Here is a 25125-nt window from a genome sequence, read left to right on the forward strand (position 1 = left end):
TTTTTAAACTTTCCTTCTAATTAAATATAGTGGCATGGGTTCTTGTCTTGTACAGACAAGAGTAATACACTGATTTCAACACCGTGCTATAGATGTTGTGGTGTCAAATTTTAGCTTTCAATAGTTTTCCAACTGAATCTGTGTTCCAGAAAAAGTGATTGATGTGACTGGCTGCCATAATTCAATCTGACTAGTTTCACACATGTACTTTCAGTATGTAGTCCTCAGTTTTTTGAGTCTGTCAGCTGAAAACTATCAAAGAGCCCCATTTAATTGTGCAACGTATTAACCTGTGAGGACAAACACAGTGTTTTTTAAATGCAGCTCTGTTTCTGCACTGGGCAGTAGTGTAATCTCAATTCAGGCACCTGCCTGGGTCCAGTATATTACATTAACTGTCGTAGCTCAGGTTGGACTTGTTAATCTAACTCAGGTCTCGAGTCCTGTTGCATTTCTGAGATTAATATGGTAGTCGTCTATCACAGAAAAAGATGGTAGTTGACAGAAAAGAAACCTCATTCCTGTGAGGAGAAACTGGAAATTGAGCTTTCCCAGTCAATCCTTGAAGATCTGACTTTTGTCATTGTCGGTGTCTCTTCTGTCCTAAAGGTCATGTCCATTTTACATAAATTTTCAGGAAAATATGGGGTGCTTTTGTAATTAATAGTTTTTGTTGCACCAGTTTTGTTTTCCTCTCAGCCTGGGCAGATATAGAAAAACACCTGATGGGATTGCTCTGATTCAGCCCAGTTGGAGTCAGAGGCTGGTAGAAATCCTGATTTCCCTAGGTAGAGTTCTCTCACTCACTTCCCAAAACAAAGTCACTCTTATCTCAACTAAAAAGGAAGAGTAAAGAAGCAGAAGGAAGTAGTTGCACATATCAGGGGTAGGAGCTGGAAGAAGATATGAAAGCTGGTTATTCACTGTGACCTTGCCCCACTTGCCTGCCCATCCAAGAGAAGGGAGAGAGCAATTCAACAATCCCTGTATCCTCACATTTTTGGCGACAAATGAGAGGCAAGGATCTTAAATATCCCTGAAATGGGATTTTCACAGGATCCACCACTTAGGGATCAGAAAGAATTTGCAGTTTATAGCACTGACTTCTGTAGTTCAATTCACTGCTGCTCTTTTTGGCTTTTTAACATGAATTTGAAAAGTGCAAACTGTTGCAAAATAGTTACTTACTTTTCTTCATATGATTTTTAGCTATCTATAAGGTAGAGAAGGAAGTTAGCTTTAAATAAATCCAGTTTTAATTTCTAAGTGTAAATCCATAGTGATGTTTCTATATCACATTTTCCAGACAAACCAATTAAAATCTGGTTAGATTCAGCATCTTACTTTCTTTCACAGTGCATAGTGCTGTTGGTTTCCTTTCCTTTTCTTCCTGGGGCCATAAATATAGTGCGGTTTGGTCAATTTTTTTAATAGAAATTACCCAGAAACTGTAATCTATGGTAAACTCCAATTACTAAAATTAAACTGAACAGTGTGAGAGATATTTGGCTTTTGTTATCATACTAAAGATAAATACGTAATCCTGCCTTACTAAGGAACAATTTAATCCTTCTGATATAAGCATTTTGTCACTTCAGAATTTTCAGAGAATCTCAATACAGTTAATTAACCATTTTTATATAAGTTTTGTCAGGCAGGATTCAGTCTTGAAAAGATCACCTTTAGTCTTTAAACTCTCAGTTCATACTTGAGCATGCAATTGTATTCCATTTAAAGGAATAGGAGTTGTGTCCAAAACCATTCTTATAAAATGCTACTGCGTGATATATTACTTATCCAAACCTGCAAAAGAGGAGAGCACTCTTAAAGTTGGCAGAGTATGAGAAATGGTACATTGTAGTAAGGTTAGTTTATCATATTAGTGATGGCACATTCTGTAATTTCCAAAATGCATAATTTTTTAAATACCGTGACTTGAGATGCAAACTGTGAAGGAGTGGATGTTCTTGCATCATTTGCAATTGAGTACTGTGTTTTTGCAGCCCCCAGACTTTCACAAAGTAAGCATGTATTTACAGTGTGCATTTACCTGATGTGTTGTATAGCATCAGATTTTTTTAAACAGACTTCTTTAGAGAACATCAGCATTCTGACCATCCAAATTTCTCCTGGTGGTGTTCTTTTTAATAATAAAGTAAACTCTATGCCTGGGTTTATTTTTTTTTTAAACATACAAACATGAACATGGAAAACATAATACTTCGGTTTCTACTATTTACTTGGTGATATTTGTAATTCACATTGGAAATCTGGATTGGAATAGGTCTGGAAAGAAAATATATCATTAGAGGATCTAGGTTTGTAGCTTCTATGAATGTATTTCAGTTTGTTTTAATGATACTGGTCTCAATGACTGGATATATATGAGTAACTGCAGTATATCACTGCCTTGAGCATTTTTTTTATTGTCCTTGGTTGGAAAATTTGCCTGGTAATGAGAAAGTGAGCACAGGAAGAATGAGACTGACGTTAATGGGACATTTTCAAATGGCCACAAATTATGGGAAGGAAAATCTGTGCATATGGAAAAAAGGCTACCTTTGATTTTTAATTAGTGCAAACTTTGTGGTTATATTTGGGAATTTGACAGGCAGCTCACTATTTATATGTTTTAACTGGTTTTACTAGTGTTCCCCTTATTTTCAATTACATGTATACTATTTCATGATAATTAACAATTTTGAATTTTGGGAGGTTTTTGGCAGTGCTCTGCTTGAGGTTGTCATCACAGATTTGTGTTTTATGAATACGTGAAAATTTCTCAGATTCCCCCCTACCCCCTTCATTATTACTTGACAACTTAAGACTGTTGGAAAACAGAACTGAAGCTGAGTTTAGTATGGGCCATGTTCATGACATTTTCCAGGTAGCCTATTTAGGGTTCTAAATGCATATAATGTTTCTGAATCTTTCAGGCATATTCTGCTGGGACAGTCGATTTTTTCGTTTTCCTTTCCTTTTCTTTTTTTTTTTTTTCTACTTCATAGCCAAGATTCTCACTTGTCTTGAGCCATGTCAGAACATCTGTTAGGTTGTCAGCTATTTACCATTCTCCTTTTGTTCTCTACAAAAGTGAACTTGTATGTTGAGAGCAAATCTCTAGTTTTGGTATTCTTCATAGCAGAATGTTATCATCTTTGGACATCTTGTCCCTTTGTAGAAGGGTGCTGAATTTTTCATTTGGGTTTTAGCACACTTATATACTACTGGATTCCACAGTATGTCTACACACTTTGATGTGCAAAGTACCTCCTGCATTTGAGTTAAATATCAAGAGATCAGAATATTTAGGCAGGTTTAGAGCATTAGAGAAAGATAGCACTGCTAGTAAAAGAATTTAGTTGCATTTGATGTGAAAGGAAGAACATTATTTAGACATTATGTGTAGTGGAGAAATACTTGAGAGGGAGACAGTTAAAACTGTATTTGAAGGAAGTCAAGGGACACAAAAAGCCCCCTGATTTTGGATAAGCTATTTAAGATGGCTGAAGGTAGGAGAAATATGTTGCCAGCAACAGACCAATGTAAAAAAAACCCCACGAAACCAGAAAAATCCAAATGTTATTGAGGTAAGATCTTGAGCTTATGATAAATTGTGCCAGGAAGCCTGACAGAAAAGCTGGACAAAGGATAGAAGAGGGAGAGGAGGACAGCACTGCAGAGCAGTCAGCAGGATTAGCTGTGTAATAATATCTTGGTCATTATGACACCATCACAGGATACTTTTTTGAATGGTATTTAAATACCATATGTTAATGTTTTCAGAATACCCATAACATGCCATGTTGTACTTAAAAGAAGAGTATGCAGCCTGATGCTGTAAAATATTTGACACTTTCATGAGTAAAATAATAACTTTGGAAGGAAAAACACTCCTTATTTGTAAGGATTAATCATATGCTTTAATATATCTGCATGCCCTTGGGCTTCTCCAGTGAATTTAGCATGGCTAAAGATTTTTAATGTGTCAAGCAATTATGAAATAAGCTGCCACATGCAATCTGTTGATACTTACTACCCTATGCACTTATTGAAGTTTATGAAATTTACAAAATTCTCCTGAAGAATTCATTGACCTATGTACTCCAGAAGATTTTCAATTTCATGTTTTCTATCAAATGGAAAAACTTTTCAAACTGCATTTAAGAAACCAAATAGAGTGGTGTTTGAGAGCGAATGAAATGAAAAGCGTTCATTCTCCTTCTTTCGGAATTTGTCTCCACATTAATGTATCACAGGCCAAACCTAATTACCTATTCAACCTATATTTTATTTGATCTACATGCCTCAGTGTCCTACAATCAAATTTACTGAAGAGCTTCTCACTTTTTTCTGCATTAAAACAATTGCCTTGAAGCAGCTAACAATTAAAAAATAAATGAGTTAACACTTTCTGCTAAGTGCTACCATTTAAGTTGTAATATGCAATTAAAAACTACATTTTAATTTCTGTTCAATTACATTGACTTAAATACTAATTTTAGTGTTATACTTATGAACCATTTAATTGTGACATTTTTCCTCTGGCATGCATGATGCAAAAGTAGATTTGATTTTGAGAATGTGGCAACCTTTTCCCCCTCATGGTTTGCTGTAATGACAAAAAGAAAAATAATTACTTGGGCATTGTGTAAATATGATGGAACAATTTAATTTCAAAAGCCATAAAAATATGTTGGAATTAAAATTATTTTTCATGTTTTTAAAAACTACCTATTTCAGAGGATGAATACTCAGATTGCTTTATGGTAGTATAGATGGGTATTTGAAACTTCCATGCATGTACTTGGTCATGTTAACAGCTATAGGTTAAGGAAAGCTTTGTGTTAAGTCTAAACCCAAAGCCTGAAGTGTGAAAAATTACATTGTAGAGCAGTGGCCTTTTTCAGGTGTGTATTGCTAGATGCTTTACTACTTTGGCTTTAGCTCCTTCTTTTAAAAAGAAAATGGTTTGAGTTGATGCATTGTGAACAGCTAGTTAACACATTTTTATGTTAATGCTAGAGAGAGCTTGCTATGTAACAAGGTCCTTATCAGATTAAGATTAGATTAAGACTTTTTTCCCCCTCTGAACCCTCCAGGTTCTTTTAGCATGCTGAAAGTCACATCGAAACATTTTCTAATGTCCAGAATAAACTTCTGGTAAATAATAATAAGCCACGTGCTCATCCCTCTTCTGTGATGTGTTACTCTGTTCTGTTAGGCTACTGGCTGTAGGGATGTGAATATAATCAGAAAACTGTGATTAAGGGAAACAAAACCTGGCCTGAAGTGAGATTGTATCTCTGGAAGGATCTTATTTCATCCATTTGGTAATATCTTTTGTTGTTTTGATCTCTGAATAACAGTGGAAGTTTATAGTGACCCTTCTGCCAATAAGACTGGTTCTATATCACTTGCAGTTGATGAGTTTCCAGCTTATGTATAAATTGAAAGTATCATGCACTATATTTCATGCCACCCCAATTATATTACCAGATTCATAAAGTTCTTAAGATATGCTGGTCTTTGCAAAGAACCAGAATTTTAGAGTATAATTTTTTTTGGTGTTCAGTCCTGTTTCATGAAAAATTGTATCTTAGGTCTGAAATGAACCTTAAGAATGAACCTCTAGTTGTATTTCTGTTACAGAAGTTCAGGTATTGCCATGAACTGTGCCTCAGTTAGATGCTGTGGTGAGGACACAGCAGCTTCACTACCAAAAACGGCTCTTGGTATCTTTTAAAGAGACTGTTGCTGTAAAGGACATCACAGAACAGTGTTGTGGGTTTGGAATGCTATTTCCCAATTTAGGGTTCTTACCACTCCAAACCATGTGCTACTGCTTGATCACTCCCCCCCTCCCTGTGATGGGCTGCAGAGGAGAATTGGAGGCGCAAAAGATAAAGATTATGGGTTGAGATAGGAACAATTTACTGGAAACAGCAATGAGATAAGAAGGTGAACAGCAACAATAATGACAGAATTTACAGGAAAAGGTGAACACATGTGATTGCTCAACTCCCACAGAAACTCCCTGACAATACCTGACCTCTGCCCCTGCCAACCATAAGGGAGCCCTTCCCCGGTCCCCATAAGATGACATGAGGTGTTATAGAATAACCTCTGAGTCCTAACCATGCTTCATTCTGGCTACTGCAAATATTAACCCTGTTCTGGCCAGAACCATAATAGTCTTTCAGTTCCAGCCTCCTAACTTAGTGTCTTCAAACAGCAGTGTCAGCATGACTGGTGGATCTGCTTCGGAAAGGAGAAAGAGTATAATGTAAGAAAACTGTAGAATTTTAAGAAGTATAACTTTGAAAAACATTTTATTTTTCTTAACTATTTCCTGTTTGATAAATCACTTGAACCTTCATCCAAATTCAACTGTTCTAACGGGTCTTTGTGGCTCAGCATGGAAGAGTGGTTGCAAATGTGAGTGTCTCTCTGAACATCAGGAATGCTCTCTAATTGTGGGAGTGGCAGACCACTGGCACAGGTAGCCCAGAGAGGTTGTGGAGGTCCCTCCTTGGAGACAGATATTCAAAAACTGTTCATGATCCTTTGCAGCTAGCTCTAGTGAACCTGCTTGAGCCAAGTGTTGAACCAGATGACCTCTAGAGGTGCCTTCCAACCTCAGCTGCTCAGCTCCCTGTATTAAGTGGTGTGTATTTACTCATGGACTTTAATCCTAGTCTCAAACAATTCCAGGGTGATGTCAGCTTTAACTGACTGTAAGAAAGTATTCTGAGAGCAGCATCTTATTCATCAGATATAAGTGATGTCTTGTATCTTCCTGATCAAGTAAAACTGAAATAGAGGTGATTCTTCCAAACAATTCTAGTTAAAGAAAACTAGGGGTAGAAAGTTCATTAGTTCATTTAGGCTTCTGATATTTGATTTCTATTTGCATGCTATGTAGGGAGTAATTGCTCTCTGACTTTAAATGGAGACATTTATGGTCTAACCTTTTTTTTTTGGTTGTGTGTCCTTTTTATATGTGCTCATTTTTTCTGTGTTTTATAGAATTGTAATTTTTATCTGTAATCTCTTTGAACCTTTGAGATCATGAAAGGGCTTCAGCATTTAAGTGAAGCTAACCAGTATGTTCTGCCACTTAAAAGGCATGACAACAATTTTTAGAATGTAGACATCCATGGAAGATTTTTCTTTTTTATAACGTAGTAAAAAAAAAAAGAAAAATGTTGAATAATTTTTTTTCAGAAGCACCTAAATCACTGAGGGAGTAACTTTTTATTAAAATTATCATTAGTTGGTATAGGAAATTCAACCAGTTTGTTAGGTTATACCAATAAGTAATAATTTTTTTATATTTATTTCTTATGTAGGTAGATCTGCATTTTTTATTGCTAGGAGAGTTCTACTTAAAATCTGGTATTTTGGTGTTTGCTACCAACAGCAGCCATTGTATATGCTGGTAATCTGTAGTTTTAAGGGGATATCACCAAAAACTTATTCCCCAGAACTTCTCCTAGATACAAACCATTTATTTTGGTACTTCATAATTCTTCAGTGGGTGTACTGAGGCTGGCTGCCAGGTCCTCACCCAGCCACTCTTTCACTCCTTATTCTCAACACAATTGGCTGAGAAAATAAGATGAAAAAGCTCATGGGTTGAGGTAATGGTATGGAGATCAAGCAATCTATTGGTGGTACAAAAACTAGACTTGATGGCACAAAATAGACTTGGGAAAAAATTAATTTATTGCCAGGTAAAATAGAGTTGGATCGTGAGAAATCAAGACAAGACCTCTAACACCTTTCTCCCAGTCTCCTTGAATCGAAAGCTCACCTTCCTTCTTTTCCCAATTCTTCTCCTTCCTCCCTGCTCCCAGTGGCCCGGACAGTTGGGGTAGGGAGCATTTAGTCAGTGTGTAACAGTTCCTCACTGCCACTCCTCCCTTCTCACACCTTTTCCTGCTCCAGTGTGGGTCTCTGCTCCAGCATGGTCTATTCCACAGGCTGCCAGAAACTCTGTGCCCTCCTCTGACCTTGGTGCCTGCAGGGCTGTTCCTCACACGTCCCCTCACAGTGCTGGGCAGCACTTTGCCCATTCTGAAATACAGTGCCACCAGAGGTTCCCAGAGGTGCCAGCTTGGCTCACGGGCTCAACTGTGTCTTGCAATGGGTCTGCAGTACCCAACACAGGACAGCTCCTCACCTTCTTTCAGAGAGGCTGCCTTGGATACCAAAATTCTGCCCACAGTCAGCTGATAAAAAATTCTCTGTTTTCTGTCAAATTTCTAAAGATTTTTGCAACTAAATACTGTTTTCATTCTTTTACATCCCCTGTTTTTCAAGATGATGTAGCTTTAACCAGATTACTTCATATCAATGACTAGGCATTAACAAGTCATTGTTTTTGAGCACTTGTAGCTCTATTGACAAGAAAGTATTTTTATTAAAGTAATATAAAGTTGTTTTTGAGGTATTCTTGTTCTGCAAAACCTCAGAATTCTGCTTAGCTGTGCCTTCCTCTACAGATTATTGATTAAGAGCTGGAGCATTTTTAAAGTCAGTATTCAAAACTCTTGGTTCTGAATTCTTGAAGTAGGAATAAATAATGAGTAGGAAAGGCGAAAGAAAATCAACTCTGAATTTTTTTTTTTTTTGGTCATTTAGAGATTTACATTAAAAAAAGGTGTAAAATAGATATAAAGAAAATCTAGAAATTACTGAAGGATTAGAAATGGTGTCTACTGATACTTGGAGAGGGACCTTTATGGGAGAAAATACTTGTTATTAAAGGTTTACTTGGTCTGGGAAGGAAGACAGGGAAAGGCCAGTGGCTGGAAGTGAAAGGCAGAGATGTTGGAATGAATGTAGAATAATAGCACTCATCTTGTGCTTCATTTTCAAGTCTCTGTTTGCCACCTTTTCTGTAAGATGACTGATTAATACTGTTATTCAAGTATCTGCAACTTTCTGAATATAGTAATAAATTCAAAAAGTGTCTTACTGCTCCTTGTAGCTGGTTCTTAATTTGATTTATATTTAATTCTCCTCCTCTTCCTTCCCTGCTTTTTGCCTGTCTTTTTGAACACAAATTCTTCATTCTTAAGGTATGGCTTATTCAAATCTAGGAATACCCTGGCAGCACCAAATAACACTGCTGAAGGTGGTGGTGGGAGAATCTCTAATTCATTACAGCTTCCTGCTGAGGTTAAGTAAGATATGTGTGGATATATTTTTATGTATATATATATATATATATGTAGAGAGAGATAGAGAGGCACATCTTAGGAAATGAGAGAACTGAATAGTAATTGCTTTTTGACCTGCATTAGCTGTGAAATGTACTTGTAAATAAATGTTTTAGTTGTTGTTTCTGAATAGATGGCAGCTGGTTTTGTTTTTGATAAAATGTATGGGATGTGTTGTATTGGCATTATATGTTTATGGACATGTTTGCATTTTGGTTTGTAATATGCTTAAACTCTCGGAGTTGAGTTTTGGTTTTGTTTTTTTCGATGAGGGGATTGATTTTGTTTGTTTGTTTCAATGCTTACAGATCATCTGTTAACATGCAGTTAGGATGGGTTAATGTATAGCTTGAAGGTAAAATAAAATTGGCAAAATTGTGAATAATTAATATGGTGGCCAGAGGAGGAATCACAGATATAACCATTTTACTGGAATTAAGTTGTTTATGCTGCTTTGGGGGTTAAGTGTAGCGAGGAGCTTCAGAAAGGGAAAGGCTTACGCAAATCCAGAATTAGGTAAGCCTGAGAACAAAAAATGACAACTTTTTGTTTTACCAAGAAATAGAGAAAGGAACACTATCAAGGATTTCGAAGAAATACTGGATGATCAAAATATAAAGCAGTTTCTAGAAGATGCTAGGGCCAAAAGTCCTTTTCACCTATGTTTACTAAAGAAGTTTAGAGACTTTTGACATCATGTATTGAAGACAAGTGAGAAGGGACTGTTTTAGATTGAAGTGTTCATCTGAGGATGATAAATAACAAATTGCTTGGAACAATGGTCTTCACCATTCGTTGACCTGAAAAGAACTCCAATATCAAATCCATTTAATACTGCTGTTAATATTTTAGCAATTACTTAAATGAGCCTTGAAATGAAAGATAGAAATAGGATACCAATTTTTGAGCTTGCTTGAGGATTCTGGGAAGTACTGACTGGTTAGCATGAATTCCATACTGGGTAATTTTTTTTAAGTTATGAAATGAATGATACTATTAGGAATGCCAATTTAAAAATAATAGTAGGAAGTCAGTGTGAATTTAAAGAAAAGTTATGCCTTACTATTAGAGCTTTACAATGCACTTGGATTTTATAAAGGTTTTGACAGGTTCTGTCAGCAAGACTTCTTATAGACACAAAGTAATGTTAAGATGGAAAGGAAAGTCTTTAGAGTAATGCTTGTCAAGAACAAGAAACAGATATATTTTTGTTATTGCAAAATGTCACTAGAGGAGTTTCATATAAATCTGCAAGGATCTGTTCAGTACTGGAAATGGTCTATAGTGCAGTGAATTGCAAGGGATAACAGAGTTATTCAGGGCAGCACTAATTGAAATGTCTGTGAAATCCTCATTCTCAAACAGGCAAGGTCTAGAAAATCTCTCCAAGGAATACTATCTTTTCCTGTGGACTCTCTTCAGCTGTGGGTTTAGAAAGTAAAGAAATTGGGTTTAGAAAGTAAAGAAATCACATGACTTCCTGGTAGTGAGGTTTTTCGTGGGTTTTATTTTTTAATGTGGGGGGTTTTTCCTTCTCTCTCCTATATTGTGTCTGAAGCTGTAGAGCACAGCAGAAATATATGGGACAGAGAAATGAAAAGGCATCAGGGTATGGTAAGAGAAACTGAATGTGTAGAAAGCCAGCTTATGATGTTGATTTAGAACAAAAGTGGGATGAGGAGAGTGGACAACTTCATCATTGGCTTTGTAACCAAAATGGATTCAACTTCATGCTTAGGAAGTCGCTAATCCGTGCTGGGGACAGCTGTGAGGATAGAATCTCTGTCCTAAAATATTTGCTGCTGCATGTGGAAGATCTGATACTGAGGCAGATGAAACTTCATGTTCTGTTCTTAGGATCTCACTCTACTCTAGGTGCTGTTGTCTACTTATGTATATTGTTTTATATTTTAATGCTCTTAATGCCAAAGGCGTTCCTGTCTAAGGAATAGTATAAACAAAAAATGGTTTTGGTTAGGTTATTATTTTGACAACTTTATAAGAGAAGACAGTTACTTATATCTTCATGTTTACATGTAGTTGCTTTGAAAAATTCTAAAACTAATGTTCCTTTAAACCTCTGTAATATATTGTTTAAGATTAAATTATTTAAGTTACTGGGACCAGAGGATGTGCAACACAGAGTTCAAAGAAAATTTAAGGATTAAATAATTCAAGTTACTGTTTATATTCATGGGTGCCTGGGGACTGAAATGGCAAATGTGTCATTCTGCATATTTATTAAGTTGTTACTGGAATTCAGGGAGCTTTACAGGCCTGTACTTTCAACAACTAGAGAAAACTTGAAAAAACTGATACAAAGAGAAGAATTCGTGAGCATCAGGTAAATATGACCTGCAGGGAGTCCTGAACATTGTTTCTATAATGGGAAGTCCTGCCTTAAACCCTTTGTGCTTCATAGAAAGTTTAACAAACATGCAGGGAGAAGGTCATCTGATTGATAATGCCTGTTTATTTTCCAGAAGGGTTTGAAAAGGCTCATAGTTTTCTAAGGAAAGAAAACAGTCATGGAATAAGAGAAAGGCTATTTCCCTGACAAATAATTAATTAAAAGATGGGAAATTGAGGGTAGAAATAAATATCTCTTTCAATAGAGCAAGATTCTTTCAATAGAGCAGTGAAGTTTGGCTGAATTTCTGCTAGGAATTTTGCTATTCAATGTATTCATATAGTGAAGATGGTAATATGGTAAAGAGATGATTCTTGAGGTGAGAGAGTTTATCAATATGTATGTGAGTTTATCAGTGTTGTGTGGAACAGTGAACATGAGAACAAACACTGAAGAACTGCAGAGTGATCTTAGGAGTTTGACTACTTGGGCAACAAAATAGCAGAAGAATTTCCGAGTATATAAATACTTAGTGATGCAAAGGTTGATACAGTGGATGACTGTCCAAACTTCATGCACAAGATAATGAGCTCTGGGCTGACCTTGATCCTTGAGGAGTTATCAGAGCTGGCTTCATTGGAAACATCAGCTCAGGATCATTCCAAAAACCAATGCAAATTGTCAGAAATTATTAAGAAAATAATGGAGAGCAAAACAGAAGAATCACATTCCACTGTATAACTTAACATTAATCCTGTTCTGTGCAGTTTGGTACCTCATTTCAAAGAGGTTGGTTACAATGGCATTGCAGGTGGTTTAGAAAAAGGCATAGTGGGAAGTATTATGTGTAACATGGCTTTACAGCTGAGTAGGTCAGACCTCTTTAGCCAGAAAGAGTCAACTTAGAGAAGAATATTCTTCAGGAGTATTTTGAACAAATTTGTTAAGTGACATGGCAGTCAGTAGATGCAGACTATTTGGAGGTGACTCTCTGAAAGCCAAGAGCCAAATGTCATCAAAGCTAGTGGGAGCCAGGTTCAAACACAAAATAAGCTGAATTCTTAAATTCTTACATAGTGAGTAGCAGATACGTGCTGCTCCTCATGAACATGATGTTGCAAATCCAGGAAGTTTACTTAGTTTCATTGAAAACTGGAAAAAACTGAAAACCAGATTGAGATAAATAAATCTAAATAGATAAAATATATCAGGTTGAGATGAAAATAATTGGAGTTGGGAGAATATTAGGGGAAGTGTAGGTAACCTATATGCTTGCCTTCATCTAACTCCCATATGTGCATATGGTCCCTGTTTTTTCAGAGCAGGGTGGGACTGGAAAGAATGAATGAGAAACATAATCTTTCTTGTTATCACAAAGTTTTCTGCTGCTGCACTCCTTAAGCACAAATGATGAGCTTACTGACCTGCTTTGACCATTGCTCTGAAACACCATAGCTGTCTTTTTGTTGGCTCGCCTAATAAAAGCAGTACTAGTGAAAGTTGGATGTGAGTAAGAGCTTTGAAGGACCAAAGGGTTATATATGAACATGTGACTTTGAATATGAGTTCAGGTCATTAATACCCTTTAGCTGATCTTGAGAGCTTCACAACAGATCTTTAGAACTACAGCAAGACCTTTTGTGTTCAGTTACAGCTAGATCACAATGCCAAATGTGTATTAGACTAGATAAAACAAGGCTGACTTCAGACTTCTTACAGGTAAAGCACGAAATTGTAACAATATATAAGAATATTGTAATAAAAATAAGACATTATGAGCAAAAAATTAAATCAGGAAAACGTTCACATTCTGTTCCTCAGTTACTGGACCAAAACACTGCCATCTAGTAGGTTAAATGTTTTCTGATTTGCAAAATTGTCCACAGTTTTACTAGGACCCTTGGTCTAAAAATATTTGTATAGGTATTTTTAAATAGATGCTGCCTCATGTTTTATTTGGAAGATCATGGACTAGATGTGCTCAAAATCAGTGAATCACCAAAGTTAAATTAAGTGTAGCACAAAGTTCTACATAGATTGAAACGTTAGCCAAACTTCCATACAACAGTGATTTTAATTGAATATACAGTATATTGATGACGGGAAGAAATGATCTAAATTTTAGATCTAAAAATTTAATCTAGAAAAATCAAATTATTTCCATGTCAAGGTACTGCAAATGACTGAAAGTTTTCTTAAAAACTCTCAAATACCAGCCACTTTCCCATTTTATCAATAAAAGCATATATAGTTTTATACTTATTAACAGGATTAAACGAGTCACGCTTATCTTGACAAGAAATGCTTTGTTGTCTAAAAACTTGCTTTTAATGTAATTGAAAATAGCGTTGCTCATATTTTAAAAAATCCTAATAGTGTAAAACTGTCATGCTGAAAGAGGTAGGATGGAATTGCCAAGTGCAGATGCACATGTAAGAGTGATTCTGAACAATAAACCGCATTCATATTTCTTTTCTATAGAAGGTGCATAGTGGTTTGAGTGAACTAATCCCTCAATATTGCCAGCTATGTACGATAAATCACGCGAAAGGATTATTATTTATGGGAATGCTATGAATTTTTTTATATCTACACTTGTAGCTTATTTTCATTTTAAAGACTTTAGACCATAATTCTCTACTTTTAATTTTGTATTCAGTATGGAGAGTTAATCCCAGAATGGGGCTTTTTGGATGCAAAATCTGAATGCTTGTATAGTAACAACAGCTGTCCCCTCACCATGTGGTGTCTTCCACTGCTTTACTGTAGAGATGAATTTTGGCCCAGTGTTTCAGTAATATTGGACACACATGGTTTTAGGTGACAAAGCAGTATGTTTATGCATTCATTTGACTCTCGCAGTTACAGTTGGCTACAGATTAGAACAGGGAGAATACATTCACACCATGACCACCCTCGTAGCTGCTTGTAGTACTTGGATCACAGTAGGCGCTGTTGCATCTAAAGACACAATTAACTGTTGCTGAGGAATTGCAAATTCACAAAAGCTCCTTTACAGCTTTTGCTTTTGAGAGTGGATTTTCTAAAAAAAAAATAAAAAAAAAAAAAGCCAGAGATTTTCCAAGTTTAGAAATGTTTTAGATCTTCACATTCTAAAATTATTGTCAGCTTGAAATAAGACTAAGAAGTTGATATTTTAATGTAGCTAATGAATTCGTGTGCCCTGAATAGCTGTGTAATTAACTACAGATCTATAGAATTATTGTAGTTTTGTCCATTTTTTAGGAAGATAACCTCAAGAGTTCTGTAATATTTACAAGTGATTAGCAAAACTGTGAGCACAAATCAAAGCTTACAAAAAAGTCTGAAAATAGAACTTAGCAGAAATCTTACGACATCTGTATATCACTGAAAGATCATCTTGATTTCTACGTGTAATTGCTTAGATATGCTTTGGATATGGTAAGACAGAATAGCTGTGATTGTAGCTGTGAATCTATTTTTTAAAAAAAACACAAACAAACAAAACCTCCACCAAGTTTTAGTACCAATTAAATGGAAAATTTCAGTAAACTGCATATTAACCCTAATTTTGAACTATGAAATTTGGCTGTTTTTTTAACAAAAGGCTTTTTGCCAGGACACTTTAGAAGAATTCATTATTTTAATTATAGTGATAAGAATTTTTATAAGTAGAACATTAGGCACTGGAAATCTTTCTTTACAAAAATCCCTGAGAAATATTTTCATATACAATATCTATGTGGAGTATAATGTGATAAAGGTATATAGTAAATTAACTTGTTTAAACCAGTAAAAGTAATAAGGCTATTTTGCAATGTGGAGAATTTTCTATGTATGTCATTTCTTCTGTAGGCCGGGGTGTAACTGTATAATGCAAGCAATGCATGTGTGAGATCTCTCACATAAACACAAGTTACTTAAGCGTCTTGTGTTTGAATCATCAGAGGTAATACATTTTATTCTTGTATTAAAAACTATGAATGTTTGAGGCTTTCAGCATTGAATAAAGGACTACATGGATCCAAACCAGGACGATTGATAAAATCCTTGCTACTATTGGCTATTATTTACTGTCTTTTAAGTGGCAGGTTGTATTTATGCCAATTTATCTGCTTCAGGGAACACTCTTGATAGCAGAACAAAGTGAATAAAAGTAGTTTGCTTTGCAAATGAATGCAAATGGTGAAGCCTTTCGGGAAGCCCTTTAACGGGAGCAATGCACTTTGATTATGAGTGAAGCTGCCATTTGGACATGGTGAAAAGAGCACGCTTGAACCATTGATTGGGGGAGACAGTAAAAAGTCAGGAAGGGCCCCGTTAAGCTTGCAGTGCAGCGGGCGGATGTCAGTGTGGTTAGAGCACAGTGGGAGAATGACAGGCAGGATTAGTGTCAGGGAGAAGCTTTGCTGTAGTTGTGGAGATGGTCCCTGGGGTCACTCACCTCTGACTGTTGTTCTGTGCTGATGGCTCTGTAATGCAAACCGCTTGATATGTGCCTGTTCATTATCGGAAATGGTGATTAGAAGAGGTATGTCATAAAGAATTCCTTAAAAATATAGAAAATGGCAAACTGCTGATGATAACAGAGATTTGGCTCTGCAGTCATTGCCAAAGATGCTGCAAATGTCAAAGATGGTTACTGCATTTTGCCTTCTGAGGCAACCGCGATTTCATGCCTTAAACTGCTCTAATTGTGTGTTCCTTGCTTTGTTCACTTCTGTTTGGCCGTTATGAAGACAGTCATTGTTAACAGCGTGGCATGTAGTTAGAGTAAAACATTTTTATATCTTTTGGTTATTGGGTAGTAGAAGCATCCGGTCTGGTTTTGTGGCATAACTGCATTTTAGGGAGGGGGGAGGGGTGTTGTTTAATTGTCTTGATGGAATATTAAAGTCAACAGATTTCGTTTTTGGTTCATTCTAGAATGCTAAAACACAGGATGGTAACAGTGACAAAAAGCTAAAATGACTGTTCTGTTTCATTTTGACGCTTTTTTAATATGTCAAAATGGAGATATTCTCCATGTTTTTACTGAAACAATATTAGATAGGCAATTAAGTAAAGGTTTAAAACTTTGTGTCTTAAATTGTGATTTAATCATGGAATCATTTAAGTTGGAAAAGGCTGTTCAGATCATTGACTCTAACCATTATACCAGCACTATGAAGCCCAGTAAGTGTCACGTTCACATGGTCTTTTATTAAATACCTCCACCACTTCCTGGGCAGCCTGTTATAATGCTTGAAAACCCTTTTGGCGAAGAAACTTTTTCTAATATGCAATCTAAGGCTCCCCTGGCACAACTTGAGGCCATTTCCTCTTGTCCTAGATCTTATTTCCTGTTAAACAGGCCAGTCCACACCTCGCCAAAGCTTCCTATCTCGTGTAGTTACAGAGAGCAATAAGGTTTCTCCTGAGCCTCCTTTTCTCCAGGCTAAACACCCCCAGCTCCCTCAGCTGCTCCTCATCAGGCTTGTGCTCCAGACCCTTCCCCAGATCCATTGCCCTTCCCTGAACTCTCTCCAGCACCCCAATGCCCTTCCTGAATTGAGGGGCCCAGAACTGAACCCAGGATTTGAGGTGTGGCCTCAGCAGGGCTGAGTACAGGGGGATGGTCACTGCCCTGCTCCTGCTGGCCACGCTGTTGCTGATCCAGGCCAGGATGCCATTGGCCTCTTGGCCACCTGGGCACTCACTGGCTCATGTTCAGCTGCTGTTGACCAGCATCCCCAGGACCTTTTCCAACTTGGATCTTCCCAGGCACTCTGCCCCAGCCTGTAGCACTGCAGGGGTTGTTGTGACCCAAGGGCAGAACAGGCACAAGCACTTGGCCTTGTTGAAGCTCAGACCTCTGGCCTGTCGCCATCAATGCAGCCTGTCCAGATGGCCCTGCAGAGCCTTCCTGCCCTCCAGCAGATGAACACTCCCACCCTGCTCAGTGTGTCTGCAAACTCCCTGAGGGTGTCCCCCATCCCCTCACATGGATCATGGATAAAGATATTAAACAGAACTGGTCCCAGCACCGAGCCCTGGGGAGCAGCACTGGATGTAATTCCATTCAGCAGCACCCTCTGGGCCCGGCCATGCCAACAGTTCTCTGTGCATCCAACAGAGCAGCCATGGCCAAGCCATGAGCAGGAGATGCTGTGGGAAATGGTGTCCAAAGCTTTCTTAAAGTCCAGGTGGGCACATCCAGAGCCTTTCACTCATCCACTAAGTGTGTCATCATAGAAAAGGAGATCAGGTCAGTCAAGCAGGACCTGCCTTTCACAAACCTGTGCTGGCTGGGCCTGATGCCCTGGCTGTCCTGCACATGTGATGGCTCTCAAGAGGGTCTGCTCCATGACCTTCCCTGGCACGAAGGTCAGATTGACAAGCCTATAGTTCCCTAGATCTTCCTTCTAACTCTTCTTCTAGATAGGTATTGCATTTGGAAACCTCTTGTGAACTGGGACCTCCCCAGTCAGCTGGGTGTGCTGGTAAATGTTTGAAAGGGACTCAGTGAGTACTTCCTTCAGCTCCCTCAGTTGCCTTGGATGGATCCCATCCAGCCCCGTGGACCTGTGTGTGTCAGGTCAGTGACCATTTTTGCTTGGATTATGGGAGCTTCGTTGTGCTCTATCTTCCAGGGCAGGGACTGGGTACATGGAGACCAATGGGTCTTTTCATTAAATGCTGAGGCAAAGGGGAGATATGAATTACCTCACTCTTCCTTATCCTGTGTCATTGTTTCTGCCTGTGTCTAGAAGAGGATGGAGATTGTCTTTAGCTCTCCTTTTGTTGCTCATGGATTTGCAGGATTGTTGTCTTTTACGGCAGTAGTCAGATTATGTTCTTATTGGACTTGAGCCCACCTAATTTTTGCATAACTCTATAATCTAATAAAAGTATTGTTGAATATGATCTTTACTGCATTTTATAGTGTTGTGTTATGTATGCTGTATTAAAGTTAATAGAAATTAAATGTGTTAGTCTACATAATAGACAAAGTGCAATTTTTTGAGTGTTCAGGAGTTTTTGTATCTTACTGTTGGTCTATTGTTTTTATCCATTTTCAGCAACAAGACACGGAGAAGATGCCAAGATTTATTTATTTTACATTATTAGATTAATTTGTTTAAAGATTTTTTTTTTTGTCCGTATATTACCTTGCAAATAAATGTCCAATATTCCAGTGTAATGAATGTTATACAAATGTTTTACAGGCACCTGAATGGACAGAGGAGGACCTGAGCCAGCTGACAAGAAGTATGGTTAAGTTCCCAGGGGGGACCCCCGGTCGATGGGAAAAGATTGCTCACGAATTGGGTCGATCAGTGGCAGATGTGAGTTCACTCAGATTTGCATTGTGTAGAGGATGACAAACCAGAACAAGACAGGCAGTGTAGAAGGCAGACGTATATGGGGGCTGACATTGTCTTTTGAGAGAAGCTACAATCCTTTTAGGACCTGGAAGTGAACCATTAACTAACTATGCAAGAAGCAGATGTCAGCCAGTCTCTCCCTCCACAATTAACAGCTGTAACTGATCAGCTGGATGGGGGATTCTGGTGCTTACAAACTTCAGCTACTGTAACCCAACAGCAGAAAAACAATGCACTGCAGGTTTTGTAGCAAACTCCTTTCACTGCAAGTGAATGTTTGTGTGACTTGGTTAAAGATTACATCTCTATTTCAAGCCAGTCCTTAAAAAATGCATATGAACTAATGGTGTTTAGACAGGTGGTTTCCATTAATTAAGCAGAAATATCTTTACAAATTTTAGAACAAGTAATGTGTATGATACTATTTCAGTGCCTTTTTCTGTATTATAGCATGTTTAAAAATTATATTATGTAAAATAATTCATGTCCTTGTTAATTTATATTTTATAGTATGTACCAGATACCAAAGCAAGCTTGTACTTATGTTTTGTAAGTGTTATGATCTTAAAACCCTTAGGGGCTAGGCTGTAAAAGACTTTTCCTTTTCAAGCTATAGATCACTAGAACATGATGTAGTGTCTGCTGAGGACCATTTGAAAGCCCTTTCAGCTGACCCTATTTTATAGGCTCTGTAGGGGTTAATAAGAATAATGTTTGAATCTGTTCATGTACATTTTGAGATTAGATGTTCTTTATTTATCATATTTCAGGAATTATCTTAAATAATAGGAAACAAAACCACTGACTACAGTGAAATATGAAAGCCCTCTGGGAAATCTGTGTACTTCTTAGATTTTTTTTAATTGTTGATATAATCATAAAAATATATTTTTAGAACTTGCTTTTAAAGTTTTAATGCACCTATACTGTTCTGATACATGTACTAAAAAAATAAGTTTTTTGCACTATACTAATTTTAGAGCAATACATTATTTGCAAAATAGTGTATGTAAGCAAGAAGTTACTAACTAGCTAATCAAATTAAATTAGGGTTTTTAAAGTTTATTGTGTTCAGTATTATTATATTTCTTGAAGTACTCACAACACTGAACTGTGGAGTGATTTTCTTAAAAAGATGCTACATTTTATTGATATTAACAGCAAAAATATTTCACATATATTGGTAGTATACAGAGTTCATTGCAAAGAGCTTTGGAGATAGGTTTGGAAAATTGGATTATCTTGATACAGATAGTACAGACATGTGGAATGGTTCTACATACATCCATCACAAAACTAACACTCTCTTCAGATTGCCTTTTGCACCCACTGTCTGCTTTATTCCTTGACTTGGGTATATTTAGAATACTTTGCATAATATATTTGGCCATCATACTTGCACATATCCAGTACTGGAAAGAAAAAAGCAAAGCTCACTTGTTTCTTCCATTAGATGAGAGGTCCTCAGCAACTTGCTGTTTTGTTTCAGTCAGTAGGAAGGAGAAATGAAAGAAGTGTGATTGTTCTAAGAGCTGTCATTTTCTTGTATGAAAAACGGGATTTCCAGGATTTTTATGTGTGGAGAAAGGTCTGAGTGTAATCCCTTTTATTTCTAGTATCCTGCAACTATATTATTAATGTAATTGTTCTCCACACAAGTTTTTATTTCTCTAAAAATTTTCAACTGCTGCTAATGCTAGGTCATGTTTCTTGGCACAAACTGACTATTAGAGTTTCTGCTACTTTTATCATTGCATTACACAGAATTGCAGCAATTAGGTATTACAAGGAAACAAAAACGAATGTTTTACAAAATGAATGTTTTAAACAAAAGCTTCATGAGAACTTCTTTGGCTCTCAGATTGTTACTGCATCAGTACTAGAAATGGTGAAACTATAGAGTAATTCAGATATATTCATTCAGTAAGATTTCAATATTCAATAAGATGTTCAACTTATCCTGTATATTTCTTGAAGATAACATAGAATCTCAACTTATAGCAAGGATTCTTACTTTGTTTGGGCAGCACCATAATTAGATAAGAAATGGTATGGTGAAGCTGCAGGAGAAACTTCTGGGTTGTTAAACTTTGTGTGCAGTAAAAAAGGTGTTTGCATGAGCAGGCAGCATTTGCTGCCCAAACAGCTGTTCCCTGTTTCTGCTGGGAGCAGGGCAAGGAGAGAAGTTTTGGTGTACAAGGTGCTGCTTTGAAACAGCTTGTGTAGCAGAGGTAGGGAATGCCTTGCTTACAGCTGGTTTAACAGGAGTCAAGCCAGAGAGGGTTTGAAGTATGTATTATCTAGCAAATGCATTGGGTCTTAAAATAGAAAAACATTCAAGGACGAATTTGAATTTGGTTTTCTAATATTTTCTAGTATAGGAAATATTTTTTAAAAACTTGAGATTAGTGTCTGCTTCCTTCTTTTCCTGCAAAGCATCAAGAGCAGTAAGGCTTGGTTTTCCTTTGACAGTTAGAGAATTATGACAGAAAGGATTGATAAGGTACAATGTGCTTGTTTCCAAGGGAATTTATGCATTCAAACCTTATTTAATAGTAGATTAGCTAAATAGGTATTAATAAAAATAGTTCAGAGTAACCCAGTCCAAAATGCTGTCTCCATTGTTGCTTCTGTCTCAAAGCTTTCTTCCACAGGGAAAAAAAAAAGTTAGAAAAAAATCTCAAAACTCTTTAAAGAATAAACTGAAACTATTCATATATATCAGAAGAGCATCAATGAAATTCACTCCCTCTAAACACCCCAAAGAAATTCTGTCTTAAATTTATTCTTTTTTTAAAGAAATAAATTCCTACTACATCCAACTGTTTCCACTTGCCATTTTTAAGCAGTGTGAAGCAGCGACTTGAGGAGACTTTTCTGAACTTTTTTGAACTTCTTGACTTTTTTGAACTTTTCAGCTTCATTGTGTTGTTTTAACTTACTAAATCCTTTGTTTGTTTATGGTTTTCAGTATTGCACTTAAACATTTTAGTTTGATAGAAAAAATCCACATGAGGATAATAGGTTCTTAAAATGCTATCTACAAGGAAAGGTGGTGAAGGAATTCATGTTGTTGAACTAAAAAAAAAAAAGAAAAAACCGAACTGAGAATATAAGTACTCAACTATATGAAAAGAAAACCATAATGAGGAAGGGTTTTGTCCACTGTATTCGTTTTACAGGGTATGAAGTTATTGCCTCAGATTTAATCAGAGGCTGCAGAGTTAGACACTGAAGGACAAAGAATTGCAATGGAGATGATAAAGCAGTCGAATAAGCTGCTGTGGAGTCTCTGTATTTGTGGGCCTTTAAGAACAGGTTACACAAACATCTGCAAGAAAAAACATCAATATAGTTGTTCTGCCTGAGGTTAGGTCTTTCTCTTCATATGGTCTATGATTACACTAGCAAGTGCAAGCTATCTGGGAGGAAAAGGGGAGGAAACAAACCCTTCCCTACAATTGGAAGCATGTGTGAATTCACTTTTAAAAACGTAGAATTAAAGCCAGATAGTCACCATAGTTGGTCAGTAATCACTGCATATACCTTAGCTTGACTTCTTAAATTCAGTAATTCCTAATAGTGTTCCTTTAGCTTTTTTTCTTGTCTACTACTATTCAAGTTGGCGTTTTGTAGACATTTAGTTTGTTATTTCCCAAAGCACAGCCTAAATAAGGATTACTGTAAGGCCCATTATATGGGTATGTCTACCAGGTTCCCTGTCCAAACAAGTACATCCACCCAGTGTGATGCAGGCTGCTGGGAAGGTGCCAGCCAAAATCCAGCAATAAACAGCTACCTCCATGCTGTAGTATCCCTGAGCTCATTCAGCTCCACTGTCTCTATTTATGCTGCCTCATGTGATACCAGCATAAATATCTTTGCAGCATATTCCTGTGCTTTTCACCTCAGAGCTAGGATAGGCTGGCAGCCGTGGTACAGACATATTGTAAGAAGAGTTACTGCTTAACTTCTGTCATGGTGAATGGAGGACATGTTTATCTTGTCTTTCTTCAGGAAGACATCTTTTAACAGCCAATGACTAATCGACCCAAAATAGATGAGGTTAAGTTGTGCTGGCTTTATCAGTATGTTTAATTATTTAAATTGATAATTGTCACTTCAGTATATGCATATAGGGAATTGAGCAATCTTTCCCTATAAAGATGGTTTTTAGCTGGCTTAGTATAATGAAATCTTATTGCTTTCACAACTGAAAGCTTCTGCAGCTTTTTAAGTAATTTTTATTGCAATTGGCTGTTATTGTAAACTAGGTTTTCAAGTATTTTGATTATGAAAGGGAAATGGAGTTCAGTTTACTCTAATCAGGATTCCTGCCTGCTGACCTGGTTACCTGTACCACTGCTCTCTGTCATCCTCCAAACATCTGTTCTTTGACCCATTTTCCTTGCTGAATTTGTTGCTCCAGGGTTAGTTCTCATTCCTGTCTGCCGGTACTTAAGGAAATAATTGACCTTTTAAAACAAAATAAAAAAGTTATGTTTGAATTTCCTAAGGACTCTACAACACTCTACAACATAGTATAAATAATGAATGGAGTGGAGTTGCAATACTACTATTTCTGCAAAAATTATACTGTTTGATTTGACAAATGCTAAGCCTTATGAAGATTTATAATAATGATTGTCAGCTTTTGTTGAATTCAAAAAATTGAGAAAAAGCACTTAGATGTGAAATTATAGAAGTATATTGTGCTTGACAATACCAACCTTTATAGATAAAAAGTTTAAAAAAAATATTTGCTGAAAGGCATAAATTAATTTCAGTAACTACAAAGGACGTTCAAATTGTAAAAATAATAGAGGAAGTAAAAGCTGTCTGGCATGCCAAACAGACTTTAATGTGATTATTAGGTACAGGTTTTTTAAATTAAAGGCAAAGCAATCTCAGATTTCATACTTGTGAAGTAATATCATTCACTTGTCTTACAGGATTTAAACTGATTCTGTTTGCTCCTGCAGCCACTAATCTCATGCATTTGTGTTGCAAAAACAGACTGATTGGGATTTGCTGCTTGTATAGAAGAAACTGAGGTAGACAGCCAAACAAAAGCCAGGTGGCAGACATTCTGAATTACCATGAAACCTGAAAGCATAAGGTTTGGGGGGGTGGGTGCTTATTTTGTGATATCTCTTGTATGCCCAAGCAACAGTTTCAGCCTGTAAGTCTGACTGTGTGAGTTCATACTCATTACACTTTATATGCCATTGTAAAATAGATTTCTTATTTTTGACAAATGCAAGGTTATTACTTTGCTAACAAGAAAACATCTATATGAGAAATGGTCCATATGTAAGAGCTCATGAATTTATTAGGTCTTTTGCTTCTGGAGATTAACTGTTTTCCTAAGACTGAAATGTTTTATATTTCATTTTGTGTACTGTGTCTGTGTTAACTCAGTTACAGTGCAATCCAGTTGTGGATATTTTGAAACATTCACCCCTAGCAGTTTGCATATATTTATGTAATCAATAGTTCTCCCAGTTGTTTATTGAAGTATAAAGACCTAGATCGAGGTCCAAAAGAGGTTATGAATATCTAAGATGGGTTTTAGATAATATATAGGTCATGTAGATCCCTCAATCTGAGTGAAGTCTTCAAAACACCTGTCTAATCCCACAGACACACCAGAGTGATTCTGTTGATACTTGGAGGGAAGAAAAGGTGGTTGCTGCTCACAGTATTTTCACTGTACAGTTTTCTTCTGTACATCCCTACAGTTGCCCCTGCCATTTTTACAGGATTGGGCAGTACAATGCCCCTTATAAACAAAATGGATTTTTGTCTCATAATGCATGACCAGAACATTCTTCTCCAGAAGAAGAAAATATTCTTCCAGAACATTTTTTTACAGAAGGCTGTGGGGCAGCAACTTTTGGTCCAGATGGATGGCTTGTGAAGGGGTTAAGCCAGTGATGCTGCAACTTTTTATAGAGTGGCATAAATTAATGTCTCATAAAGCTCTCGGTGAGCTGGATTTGAATTTCATTGCAGAATTCAAATTTCTGACTGTCAAAAAGGTAATGCATTTTGCATCATCAGTAACAAAATAACATGTCCAAGTAGTTGTTGCAGTGGTCATTTGAGTCAAACTCCTCTCCTGCATAGGATAGAGCTAAAGACTCTCTCATGGATTTTAACTGACAGAAAACAAGCACAGTATGAAGTCCCCAGCATT

At 36.8% G+C, this 25125-nt stretch overlaps 1 protein-coding gene across 1 annotated transcript in view; it reads left to right on the plus strand.

The window, feature by feature from the left end:
- DNAJC1 (DnaJ heat shock protein family (Hsp40) member C1) overlaps positions 1 to 25125 on the plus strand; it is a 108551-nt gene that overhangs the window by 74482 nt on the left and 8944 nt on the right. Inside the window, exon 9 of the mRNA XM_014882147.2 lies at positions 18768 to 18887. Within this exon, the coding sequence (XP_014737633.2) occupies positions 18768 to 18887 (120 nt within the window). The remainder of the gene's footprint in view (positions 1 to 18767; positions 18888 to 25125) is intronic.

This window comes from Sturnus vulgaris, chromosome 1 (assembly GCF_052056855.1).
Source record: "Sturnus vulgaris isolate bStuVul1 chromosome 1, bStuVul1.hap1, whole genome shotgun sequence".
Lineage (NCBI taxonomy): Eukaryota > Metazoa > Chordata > Aves > Passeriformes > Sturnidae > Sturnus > Sturnus vulgaris.